The sequence below is a fragment of the Falco biarmicus genome, chromosome 9 (genome assembly GCF_023638135.1).
Source record: "Falco biarmicus isolate bFalBia1 chromosome 9, bFalBia1.pri, whole genome shotgun sequence".
Taxonomy (NCBI): Eukaryota; Metazoa; Chordata; class Aves; order Falconiformes; family Falconidae; genus Falco; species Falco biarmicus.
In genome coordinates this window covers 40717385-40730701 of record NC_079296.1, presented here as the reverse complement: position 1 = coordinate 40730701, position 13317 = coordinate 40717385, and the positions used below count along the sequence as shown (strand labels likewise).

At 40.1% G+C, this 13317-nt stretch overlaps 1 protein-coding gene across 18 annotated transcripts in view; it reads right to left on the bottom strand.

The window, feature by feature from the left end:
- The window catches only part of ANK3 (ankyrin 3), a 374228-nt gene that overhangs the window by 129941 nt on the left and 230970 nt on the right, over window positions 1–13317 (bottom strand). For 12 of the 18 annotated variants that reach the window (XM_056352830.1, XM_056352835.1, XM_056352839.1 and 9 more), the window contains 4 exons: window positions 12239–12337; window positions 8962–9147; window positions 8378–8401; window positions 7074–7172 (listed from right to left, as the gene is read on the bottom strand). In XM_056352830.1, coding sequence (XP_056208805.1) covers window positions 7074–7172; window positions 8378–8401; window positions 8962–9147; window positions 12239–12337 — 408 coding nt within the window. The remainder of the gene's footprint in view (window positions 1–7073; window positions 7173–8377; window positions 8402–8961; window positions 9148–12238; window positions 12338–13317) is intronic. The other 6 variants (XM_056352848.1, XM_056352832.1, XM_056352836.1 and 3 more) reach the window with 1 other exon arrangement.

Sequence of the window (13317 nt, the reverse complement as noted above, 5' to 3'; positions counted from 1 at the left end):
TTTAGTTCTTGTATGCTTATATACTTGTATTTCTTCTGGCTTGAGAGGTATAAAATAAATCCTGGAAGAAAAGAGTATAGCAAGGAGCTGTTATGACAAACTACCACTAGGGAAATAAAAAGATGTTTTTCTCTTATGTTACTGTCACTTACATACTGCCTGCTCTTTTTGATGGGCTAATGGTGTTCTGCTCCTCAGCCTCAGGGTCATCATTAATGCATGTTGTCCTTACACCACCCTCTCAAAATTACCAAATCTTTTCTCAACCTTCCAGTAAGCAAACTTTCTGCAGGCAAAGCCCACTGCCAGTGGAAATGCGATCTCCTCTAGAATGAGTGCTGTGTACCAGGAAGGCTGTTCACAGGGCTGGATGCAGTTTTACGGCACAGTGACTACCTCCTGTTTCCTTTGGCAAGAAAGATATGGGCAGAGGTCATCTTCATGTAGAGGATTCCCTTGCTGCCTGGACCTCCTGACTTGCTCAAGTACAAAGTGGATGTGGGGGTCACCGACGTTTCTTCCAGGTGTTGCTCTGGAAGCTGCAGAGAACAATTTCTTTCTTCCTTTCAAACCGTTGTGCTCCTCAGAGATGGGTGGGTGTATCTTCAGAGGCATTTCCTCACCTGGGCTAGACAGATCTTTCCACTAGAAGCTAATATTAGACAGAAGAATGATATCTGAACACTCTGGGAACCCCCAAAAAATAACTTTTCCCTAACTATAATTCCCAGAAAATACAGTTTATTCAAAGCACCTTCCTAACCTCCCTGGTCTGCATAGCAGCCTTGGAGAAATGCTGATTTGCACTTTCTTGTTGCTGAATTAGCACAGGGTGGTCTGGACATACATTTCTATCGCAGCTGGCTGGGAACTGCAGCAGATAAAATTGCTTGCCCTCCCTGCGCACTGCTCCTGGGGATGCCCAAGCAAGGCCTGAACAGGAAAGGGTGGGCAATCTGCATGGGTCTGATTTATAGCAAAAGAGCTTTCACGCACAGGATACCATAGGGATGATCAGACTACTAAGGAAACTTGTTTCTCATTTCTTCCAGTGTCTGTTACTTGCTTTAGCATCTATCTGGATACACCTTTCCAGCCCCTAGGTATCAAAGTGCAAGGCAGTCTGGAGCAAAACTGAAGGGAGAAGCAGAGATAAAGAACAAGAAATTCCTCTGTGACTTGTCCTTTTTCTCCAGCATTCCACCCACCCTCAGGCTGAAGATGACCTGATTCTGGTAAAGAAAGTCAAACCCATGGCATGAAGCCCCTGCAACAGTGTCCAACTCTAGAAGCATCAGCTGGGATGCAGGCACAGCAGTTTTCACTATGCATACAGTCACTGTATGCCAACAACAGATCTCCTGGATTGAAAGCCTGGAACGGGAGAGCCCACTTGGTGAATTTCACATCTACATACTAATCACTAGATTGGCAGTTTCAGAAGATAGGAAGTAGATATCAAAATTATTAAAAATCAGGTAGAGTTTGATTCAAAGGTATGAGTGGCTGATGAACAATATTTTTTCTTAAAATAACAGCAATTACTTTTTCCTGTTGAAAAAAATGACACAATAGATTGACTTAAAAGGTCTTTGACCCTCCTTCATTTTGTAACTAGGATTTATCTGCACCTCTCCAACATCAGGTGCCATTGCCAGCTAAGCGAATGGTGCCTGGAATTGTTGCAATCCTTCAAAGCCCAGGTAGCAACTGCACTTATGTGTTAATCTGGCCAAGAGAGAAGACTGACTTCACCCTCAGTTACCCTTTATTCTCTTCCTCCATTTCTTTAGCCCATATATGATTGCCTCCCAGTTAAGCAAGAGAGAAATGTGGTGATGCAATGAAGGGATTTCTTTAGCTTTGAAGGATTTGAGAAGTGTAGCCACACACACAAAAGTGTACTACAGAAAAAGGGTGATAAATAGACATACAAAGCCTGTTACTTCTACAATGCATACCCTGCCAGTAATTGTGAAAGGTTTATTGCTGAGTCTAAGCCCAAGAAGTCAAGTAGTTTGGAATATTTTTCTTTCATTACAAAATGACAAATATCCACCCCAATCAGGAGATCTTGTTTCACTTGGACTGAGGGTATGAAGGTTCTTGGAGCTGTCTCCCTGTAAAGAGGTAGAATCAGGGGCATCACAAGCTGATTAACTGAAATGTTCTCTACCCATACACAGGGAACTTCCCATGTTGTACCATCTTCCCCTCACTTGCAGCAAGGCTAGAGAAGAAAGCACAGATACAGAAATGCTAATGCAGCTTAATGGAAGAGCTGATATGAAATCAGTCACTGAGCTGGAAGAATGCAAACCAAAAGCAGGCACATTTCCAACCCTCCTGGCCTCTATGGTCAGCAGGTACAAAGGCCTGCAGGCACTGTAACACCTGTAAAAGCTCCTGGAGCTATGCCTATTTTTCTTAGATACAGTAGAAGAAGGGAACAAGGGAGTATATGACAGCTGAGAGGCAGGCAGGTGTATACCAGTGGGGGTGAAGGGAGCAGCTGCTACTACACATCACTGGGGACATCATTTACTTACAGTACAGCACCACTGCTCACCTTCTGTCCACACACTAAGAGACATCATCAAGCTCATTTCTTTCCCTGCCTTCATTGCTGGCACTCCTTTCTTCCCTTGGGCATCTCAGAAATGTGTTGAAAACACAGCAGCTGAAGAGATCTCCTCTGCCGTGAGTCTGTCCTCCTTTTTCTTACATCCTTTCACCAACTCATCTTTTCACCACACTTGCCCTTGTACTTAAGGCTCAGAGCATTGCCTTCATCCTACATCCATTCACATTTTCTCCACCCTTTCCCACATTCACTACATTGATGGTGGGAGCTGGCTATTTATTCTGCCCTTCACACATTTGCCTTCATGTTGCCCCATCCACACAAGCATCTTCTGTTGCCATAATCCTCTGTGCTTGTTCAAATCTCTCCCCGGGATACTTGCCTAAATAGTTTAAACATAAATTGAGAGATAGACAAGTAGTGTTGATTCATATTTAACAAGAACAAAGGAAAAATAAAGTACATTTGACAACCCCATCCTACAGTTCACTCTTTCTACTTCTGAAGGCTAAAGTATATACACATAGTATGATTTTAGTTGGGTTACAGCCCTTCCATATCTTTGCTCTGTAGCTTGTCTTAGATTGTCAACAACTCAAATAAGGGCCCTTCCCCCAGAGTGGAGACAGCACGTCATGGATACTGATTACAGAAATTAAAACAAGAGGCAATAAGGTGGCAGTAGGCAGGCTGCACCCATGGGTACCTCTACCTGTTTTGCAGTTTGAGTGATCAAGGATCAAGCAAGGGCTTGGTGTTACCTGGTGCTGATAATTGTACTTTACACTCAACTTACACGGGTGGTCTGTTTGCCTACAAATTCACTGCCCTACTAGACTCTAACTCATCTTTCTGTGAAGCATTTTCATTACCCACAGTCTGATAAACACTAAAGAACAAAATTCAACTCCATATTACTGTTATTTATGCTACGATTCCTTCTGTCACAGCTACTTTATCTAGATTTGCAACCACCATACAGCAGAGATGTGCTCTCTGGATGCCCCACCCAGCTATCACAAGCACAAACAAGCCGTTCGGTGCTCTGAGTCACAGCATCAGCCCGCTGCTCTTTCGGGCTGATGTCATTGCATCTGCACTTCCCCAGCTATATGAGCAGTTTGCCTCTCTCTAATGATGACAACTAATGGAGGGAGAACTTGGAATGTCCAGATCTTGAAGAGAAGGGGAGGATGGCCTCATTATTTTATATGTGCTCCTCATTGGTGCTCTTAACCCTGAACAGAGCTGCTGAAGGCCAAGATTTATTATTTTATTAAAACAAGCACAGGCAGATGATATTTAGTGGTACTTATACCAAACACTGCTAATTGCTAACATACTAGTATTGCTAATCCCTAATCTTGTTTCTGAATGGGAAAGAATTGACTCAAGACCCCATTCATCTTCCTTGCTCATGTGATTAGAGCCTGTCAAATACTGAATGCTAAAGCCTATGACTGGTTGAAATGCCTTAATGCTCCAATATCGTCAGTTTAAGGACTTGGGAATAAGAGGTCAACATTATCAGTAAGAGCAAAGCACGCATAGTCAGAAGCTTCCCAGAAACCCTTAACCCCCAAGCCTACTCTTAGCTTGTGAACTTCATCTGGGCCTAACCCGGGACCTCTCTCTTGCCAATAGCATGAAATACATTTAGGGATTAGTGTGATTTGGAAAACATCATTTGTGGGGGATATATGAGAGCTGACCCTTATGTTTTCATACTCAGTTATCAGCTTGACCCAACATCTGCTCGTGCTTCTCACCAGCATTAGCAGGTACTGGATCACGCCTTGTAACAGGGTCTTTTAGCTTTGGTTTGATTTATCTTCATTAATAAATCACTGAATGATGCTGTGTCGAATGAATAGTGTCCAGCACCAACACTTTTCACCTGCACTCCTACTTATATTTTAAGACAGACATTCTGCGTCTGTCTTTATTGAAAATTTCTATTCTCACACTATTATACCCTCCCTCAACTCCCCTTATTAATCACATACAATCTCTAAAAAAGAACTGTTTGGGGTTTTGGGGGCTTTTAAATGTGAGAACTCCTCTAAGTAAAAGAGTAGTTTCTATGCTAAATAAACACAGTGTTATTTTATTGTTTTCATGGGTTTGCAATGCTTATCACTTTGCTGCATGTAACTATATTTTTCTTAACTATAGAAGCATTGAAGTTTTTAGATATACAAACTATCTGAAATGAAAATACTACAATTTGCTTTTGTTATGTGGCAAATGCTCTAAGCAGTAGTATAGTACTTTTCCTCTTGTAAAAGACAATACATGATCAAAATCTCTCAAAAGGAGCTGCTGAATAATCCATGCCACATAATTCCCCTCATAAATATCCTGAATACATGTTGGGGTTTTATTTATTTTTCTCCTTTAATTGAAATATTGCTCCAGAATATTGGTACTTACATTTAATACTATTTAGCAAACAGTTATTAATTAAATAACATTAATTATCAATACTTAATATTAAATATCTAAATTTCTAGACAACATTTATTCATGGCCAGTTTATACCTATTTACTCTTAAGTCAGCATTTGCCTTCAGTTTGAATGCCTCCTGCTCTCCTGAGTTTCTCTCCCTACTGTCCTAGGGACCACTACCACATCTCCTCCCTGGCTTTGTTTTGGTAATATGTGGTGCGCCAAATTCTTGCACAGACTGAGTTTATTTTGTTTCATTTTGGTGGGTATTTTTGTTTGGTTTCTGGATTTTGTGGGGTTTTTTTGTTGTTTTATTTTGTTTAGTTGGTTGGTTGGGTGGGTGGGTGGTTTTTTTTTTCAGTCTGTACCAGAAATACATTGGAATAACCTGAAATCAAATTTATTTTTCTGGGCTTTATTTTCTTTTAAACCGTATCACACAGACAAGCCAGTGAACAACTAACACAGACAGTTCCTTCTCTTTCTTGGTTGGTAGATTGTTGGAGAAACCAACAGGAGAAATATGTGTTTTCTCTAGCCAAGAGTTTGATCGGTTCTCAACTACAAATTTCAAGGTGTTTCCTTGTTCTGTTGCATGCTTTCTGTAATGACAACCATTCCTGGCTGTGTGTCAGCAGAAATTCCGTAGGCATCATCTTATTCATACAGCCCAAGCCATTACTGAAGAAGATAATGAACAAATGAATTTTTAAGAACTTCAGTAGAAAGTTCTAGTTCCAGCATTTTCCAACACTAATCTTATTTGGAATGTTAGCCCCTTTTCTATCTAAATCTATGTTCCTAGTCACTCTCCCTGCTTTCCCTTCTTTTCCCTTCTTAAAGCCTTGCATATTCTTACAGCACCTATTAGCTTTCTGCCCATGTCCTCTCTACCCTACCATTCTCTAGCCCTCCATCCTGGCTCATTAAATTTTGTGTTACCTCTGCATTTGCCTTTCTTTTGTCTCTGGTCTCATGCCTGGCACAACCTCTTTCTGTGCCCTTCATATATTGCTGTATCCCTGCCCGTATACGTTTCTTTGTTTTCCTACTCTTCCAACTATATATAACTTCCTTTTGTCATTTGCTGCCCTTTACTGCTTCTCCTGCTCACATTTTGTTGTTCCCACATCCTCCCTACCATGACCACACTCCTTCACTCTAATATTCCTCTTTGGTCTCCCAACAGACCCAACCCTTGACAGCAGATAAGGTCAAACTTTGGCCCAGGCTGTGACATGAGGCTCTGCTGGCACTGGGCTCGCAGCGTGGTCCAGCTGCCTGTGGGGGGATGGACCCACTCCCCAGGCAAAAAGGTGCAGCTGAAGCCACCGGTCACCTGCTCCCCATCCAGCCCAGAATGAACTTAGGGGACACCAGGAGAGCCCATACCGTTTCCCTCCTGGCTTCCAATCGTTTTTTATACATTTGAGGAATTACTCTGTCACTCCCTGGGCTGTGCCATGACTTTGATGCACAGCTTACAGGATCAGGAGGGTTAGTTCCCCCACTCTGCCACGGTTTCTGCTATACAGCTGCCATTATCAACTCCCCTCCATCTCTACACTTCAATTTCTGCCTCTCCAGTTTGTCAGATCTCCTTTACACATGTATCATCTGACTCTTGCATATGCAGTGAAGGCACAGATACTTTGTTCTCTGGTACACCTGCACTTCGTCTTCACTGGAAACAACTGCATGTTGAGGGTAATTCAACAGGGACAGCACTCCTGCCATATGTTAAAGCTACAGGTGAAAATAGTTATCTCTCTGAAACACCCAGCTTACCTTTTGCAGCACTTTAACTCTGAAAATAGCAGCCTTTTGGATTAAAACAGTTTTTCAAAGATGAGGACTAGATCTCAGCTCCAGTTCAGCAGCCCAGGGAAAACCCCTTTAACACTGTATGGTAACAGAGCAAGAGCTGTCAGGCCAGGCCCCTCAGCTGGCACGAGCAACTTACCTTTCTATACCTTCACCGGAGAAGTGTTTCAAAGTGATGATTAAGCAAACTAAGCATAACTAAGACTTCACACTTACCCTTGCAGTAAAGTCCACAGCAGCACCTCGGTTTAACAGCAACGTAGCTACATTGATATTTCCATAGTGAGCAGCTATGTGGAGGGGAGTGAACCCACTCTGGAAAAACAAAACAAAACCAACAGATCCTTTTTTTTTTTATATATCTCATTAGTACTCTAGAATTTATATCACATCACTGACAAAAACTAGTAATAGGAGTCTGCTGCAAGTCACCATTCCAATTCTGTACTAGTTTTCATTCACTGACATTTATTTATAGACTCTCAGAGAGTCTAAATAAAATCATATTGCTATGCAGGAGGGGAAAAAAATTAACATAATTATTCTAGAAGACCAGAAGTAGGATAAAACTTTCAGTTAATCCAGAAAAGCAACAGCAAAACATTTGAGTATTAAAGCAATGATCTGTCTTTTATGAGAAATTAATTTCTAACTAGAAAGATCTAGTTGTCATTGGTATTATGTCAGTCTTGCAAGTTAAATCTCTTAGAGATTCTTCACAGAAGTTCAGCTACAAGCCATTCAATGGTATTTGATAACTGTTTTTTATAAATTCAAAGTAGATGCAAATGAAAACAACATCAAAGACAATTTTAAATTATTAATATGGATTTTTTTTTTTCCAAGGGTTAGTACCATAAAGATCACTCTCCCACTGTGGGCAATCACATCGGGTTATGTTCAGACACCACCCTAATTAGAGGATGCCTTAGTGATAAAATTACTTCAGCAACTTATTTTCATATTTAAGTAGTTTTACTTCCTTTTAAAATAATGCTAAAACATGCAGCAATTCCATCAGTCCTGCAAAGTATGAAACCTTATGGGAACTATATGCATTTCTAAATTGTTAGCAAGCCATGCTAGCTGCCACTGCCTTGCTTTGGAAGTCTTGCAGATATAAAATCACTCTCAGATCATTCTATTTGCTGACACCATCAAGGTAAGTGTCATGCAGAAGCCTAAAATCAGACCTGGATGCACAACATGACAGGGTTGTCTGCAGCTCTTAACACATCTGATAAACATGCTCCATGAGAATCCCTGAAAACTCCATCTTGGGTAATATGGCTCTTTTATGAGGGCAGTTCCCCAGAACACTTACTCTTACTTTTAAGCCCTAGTTTCAGCTGCAGAAAGCCCTGCTATCTAAACTACAGTCTTCTCTAGCACATGCTACTCCATTTAATCTAAAGCATGTATCTATCCTATAAAAGGCAATGCAAAAAGGAAGAGGAAGAAATGATGCAGCAGCACTAAGTCATGGAGGAGTGATGATGCATATATATATTTATATATACCTCTGTTGTTCTATTCACCATCATCTAGGTTAACACAATTGGAAGCAAAGAGGGGGAAAAAATGAACGGTTAGTTCACCACTGGTGATATGGATGCAAAAAGCTTCGTGACTGCTACGTGGCATGGCAGCTCAGATGACAGCACAATCGGCGCACAAAGGAAGCTCGACTGAATGGAAGCTGAATGATCAAGTATTTTGAATGTTAATTGTTACATGTTTACCAAAGTTCTTAAAGTAGTAATTGGACAAACAACTAATCAAATGACTTAATTGTACAGTACCTATAGGCACACCACTGCAGGAGTGGCTTTCATCCGCAACAAATAATTCTAATAATATTTTGCTTATTATTTTCCATTTGCAAAGTTTCTACATGAGAAATTAACCCTGATTTAAATAAAACAGGAATGGGGAAGGAAGAGGCAAAGGAAGCAAATGAAACGTTATTCTTAATCACACACTAGAAGAGAAAGTTAGGTGTAACTCTGCAGCAAAATACTTTGCACTAAGGGAAATTTCACTGGATGTAATACATGTGGTCAGCACTTAATAATATCAAACCTTTTTTCTTTTTACAACTGACCTTTGACTCCACATCAGCATTGTGGTCATTCTGCAGGAGCAGAGCCGCTGCCTTCGTATCATCCTTGCGAGCAGCGATGTGAAGGGCAGGAAGACGGACTTTTCCCTTCGTATCATTTTCAAGCAGCAATGAAACCACCTGGTCATGACCTTGCTGCAAAGCTACTGCCAAAGGCGTGAAACCATCCTGCAACATACAATGGAGACTCTCAACACATGTTCCAAGCTTTCCAGGAGGCAGAAAGCAGAAGGGAAGACATTTCAGCATTATTAACAGTACTGGCTCAAATCCAAATGGAAAGTGTAACATGGTGCAACTTAAAAGAACCCTGCAATGACACTAAAATTAGGGTAAAGTGTTGGTGAACAAGGCCTGAAATGCTCAAAACACCTATCTGGCACTCCAGACTTAAACATAAAATTACAAAGCAGAAGCAAACAAAAATGACTGAGACTTGAGAAAAAAAGTGTGAAATTACTCAGAAATAAACAGTTACATAAATAACTGTGTGTATCATAAAGTGTATGATTATATAAAAAGGTATAAAAAGCTGAAATATTAAAATTAGAATTGTTAGTGGTGTCTCCATAGCAAATTATCATCCATTCCCCCCACAGATATAGGTTATAATCTGTATTTTTTTAAGGAAAAACAAAACAAAACAACCAACCAACAACACTTCAGCTCTATCCTTCAATATATATGTGGATTTAAATTCTTATAATACTTGAATGTGAACAATACATTCTCTCAATACACTAATTATTTTACTACAACTTCCATTTAAGAAAAATGATATAGATGTGGTGAACAATCCTCTTAGAATTATTTCATTTCAGACTAGTAAATTGCCAACCAAAGTAGTGCAGAATAAGAAACCTGAAAAACAGATTTCTTCTTAACAGATTTTAGAGTGCATTCCTCAAACACATGAAAAGTACAGTCTGAGATGTTATTATAATTTTAGTTTTATGGATTCTTAGAAAACTAAAGAATGAAAGAGTTGTCATTTAGATTCTGCTCATTTCCAAACATTTAAGTGGCATCCCAATCCAGGAACACATTTGGCTTTCTCCAAGATAATACCCATAAATCACTCAAAAAGTCACAAATGTGTATTGTTCTACTTGTGATATTTACTACGTTTGACTCTCGGTCAATATATCCAAAGCTTATATTACCAAACTTCTTTACAGTTTAGCAGGTAAACATCTTCTTTCACTTTTGAACTACTTGTCATGATGAAACTGGGTAAGTGTGAAATAAAAGTGTAGCAATGACACAGGAAAACATAGGTCCTTACCCTAAGTCAAAAGAGCAGAGTTCAGGTGTTAACTTCTTGAACTAAAAATAATGTTTTCAGTAAGGAATTTCTCTTTCTGGCTTACCAAACAGAGAGGCCTCAATTTAGGAGAAACAGGAGGAGTTCTGCTAATGAGCATTCTTTTCAAAATTTTGGGAGGGACATTAAAAAAAGAAAAAGAAAAAAGAAAAATCACCTGAATTCTTTGGGTACTAACTAGATTTTTTTATTTCATTACTTCTTTTAAACCCGTTTAACCACAGTCTTCCCCTTGGCCCCTGGCTCACCATCCTCCAGGAGTGGGGCAGGGCTCTGGGCTGTGGTCCTGGGCCACGAGTGGCTCCTAAGGTGGAACAGCTGCACAGCCTCAGAGTGTAGGCAGAGAGCAGGGCAGTGTGTGGAAAATGCTGTGTAGCTCTGAAGGCCAAAAAACTCTGTGAGCATCCCCACAAGAGGGCTCTGGCAATACAGCTACACTGTACCTGCAGATACAGAGGCTCCTGCCTGGAGAAACCTCGAGTTCGACAGCCCACGCCTTAGTGCCCAGGAGATGTTGGCTTCCTGGTCTATTTGCACAGCCAATGGCAGCGGCAGTCAGCTGCTTTACAGAGAAAAGTGGTTTGGCCATCTACACTGCCTTTTCTCATCGGGCTTTCTCTTCTGTTAAAAACACTGGTAACAATAATATTAAAAAAAAAAAAAAAAAAAAAAAAAAGGAACACATTTTCTCCTTTCCAGAGGGAAAAGGCATTGGACAAAGGGGAGGGAGCACTTCATGGCAATCCCAGAACAGCTGCCACCTCCTGGTGTCATCATCCCAGTTTCTTAACTCTGATGAGAGTTGCCCATCATTTCAGTGTGTGCAGAGGCCACTGTACCAAGACCAAGCAAACTGCGACCAAGAGTATTAGCACTGACAAGAACACATTTCCACCACATGCTCTCTGAAGATGCCAACTCACAAAAAGCAATTGCAAGCAAATACCATGATATCAATACTATAATTAGCAAGCACACTTTAAAACATAGGGCAAAGCACACTCCAGAAAAAAACAAAATGAAACCCAAAAAACTAAAACCAGTATAAAGTAAAAAGTTGGTATGAGGTACAGGGATGCATTAAACTAATTTTGCATTTCATATTTTGCAAAAAAGTAGGACTTTTTCAAATAAACATTGTTTCCTTCATGGAATCAGTTCAGCTAGAGAGATCATAATTTAATAAATATTACAGAGAGCACATACTGAAGTACTTTTTTGGTTTTGGTAGTAAAATACTGGAATTAAGACAACTGAAAATTCATCAGATTAAAAACCTATCTCAGTGCAGTATATTTATGACTATTAATATATCTGCTTTTTTATTTTTCTTCCAGTTTGCCTTATTTGAGTTAGAATTACTTTCTAAAACAAAAAATAAGAAGTTCTGGAAAGACCACAGACCATGTTCAAGGATAGACCTTGCATCTTTCTGTCAGCTTGAAATTATCGCTGCAGGACCAGATGGGATAACTAGGTGTTACAGAGAGGGTACCAACATGGCAATAAATGTAGTTCAGAAAATGCTCCAAGCGCTAAGTAACCCTGGGTTTTCCCTGATATCCCAGGCTGGCTCCAAAGCAGGTAAACACTTGTTCTTGCTTTATGGTTGCCTTCCACATTACTCACTATTTTTAATGAAAGCACAGAGAAGTTTTATATTATGCACACAGCTTCCCTGCTTGAGCACTTACCCTGAAAGATTACCAGTTATGACTAAGAACACATCTATTTTTAGAACTGTTTCTAGTTAAAGTCATTTTTTTATTTTAGAAATAGCAAAAGATGGTTTAAATTGCTGAAAAGCCAGTTACTCAGTATTCATTAGCACACTTTGCAGAAAGAACATAAAAGATTAGCTTGATATAAGCTGGCAAGAGTCACTGCTGAAGCATGTTTTACTTTGTTCATAAAGTGTGAAATTCAAACTTTTACCTCTGTGGCAAGGCTTTGACTGGCACCATTGTCAAGAAGAAACTTCACAACCTCCAGGTGGTTTTCTTGGGCTGCCATATACAGTGGAGTGAAACCATTCTGAAATAGGAAAGCAAGAGTGTAAACACTCCACAAACATTTCATACATACCACAAATGTGCAAAACTCAGGTAGATTAGGAGGAAACTAAATAAACTGTGTGCATACATGCCAGTTGATGGTGTGATCTCCCTTGATTTAAGTGAAGGTAGGAGAAGGATAATATTGTTTAAAAGGACACAGTGAAATCCTTCAGCTGACCCGATACAATTCCCACAGCCAAGCAAGAATACTTCCTTTTATATCTGTTGTGAAGTTAAAGTAAAAACCAGTCTGCTCAGACCATTTGGTAGAAATGGGTTATTTTTCCCAGTAAATGCAGCCACAGCAATGGAAATGCAAAATGGACAGGCAAATACAATCCAAGTCTGTAGCAAAAGTAAAAGCGATGGCTTTTCAGAATGCTCTCCAATTTTTTCGCCTCCTTCCATTAGCTTTGACTACTCTTTCGCTTGTGCCAGCTACTTATGCCTTTTGTCTCCTCAGAGAGCTGCCTTCTGAGCATAGCCTGCCTGTGGTCACTGAGCTACTTCATATTTCAGGCACCAGGAGATCTGAGAATCGTTGCTTCTCAGTAGTTTGAGACAGAGGTTTATCAGTGTTTCCAACCACATTACAGCATTTCTCAAATTATGCTTGAGCGAGCGATTTCAATCAATGCAATACAAGTATCAGAGGCTGCAGAGCTTAACTCATTCTTTGGCAAGTGCTTTCCCCTCACAGTCAATACTTTTGTCTTAACTGTATACAGGTCACAGCCTTTCAGGAATTGAATTTTTAGCGACTAACGTTAAGGCAATGTATTTTTCGCTATTGTTCTAGGCATTTCTGAAATTCACAGCTTTGACATCACTCACAAAACCAAAAACAGCAAAACGAAGTCATGAAACCTGTCCTGGGATCAAGATACCTCTAAAGGAATTTATAAAGTTGCTGATAAAGCACATGAAATTGCTTTACTTTTGTATAGCACTGCATGT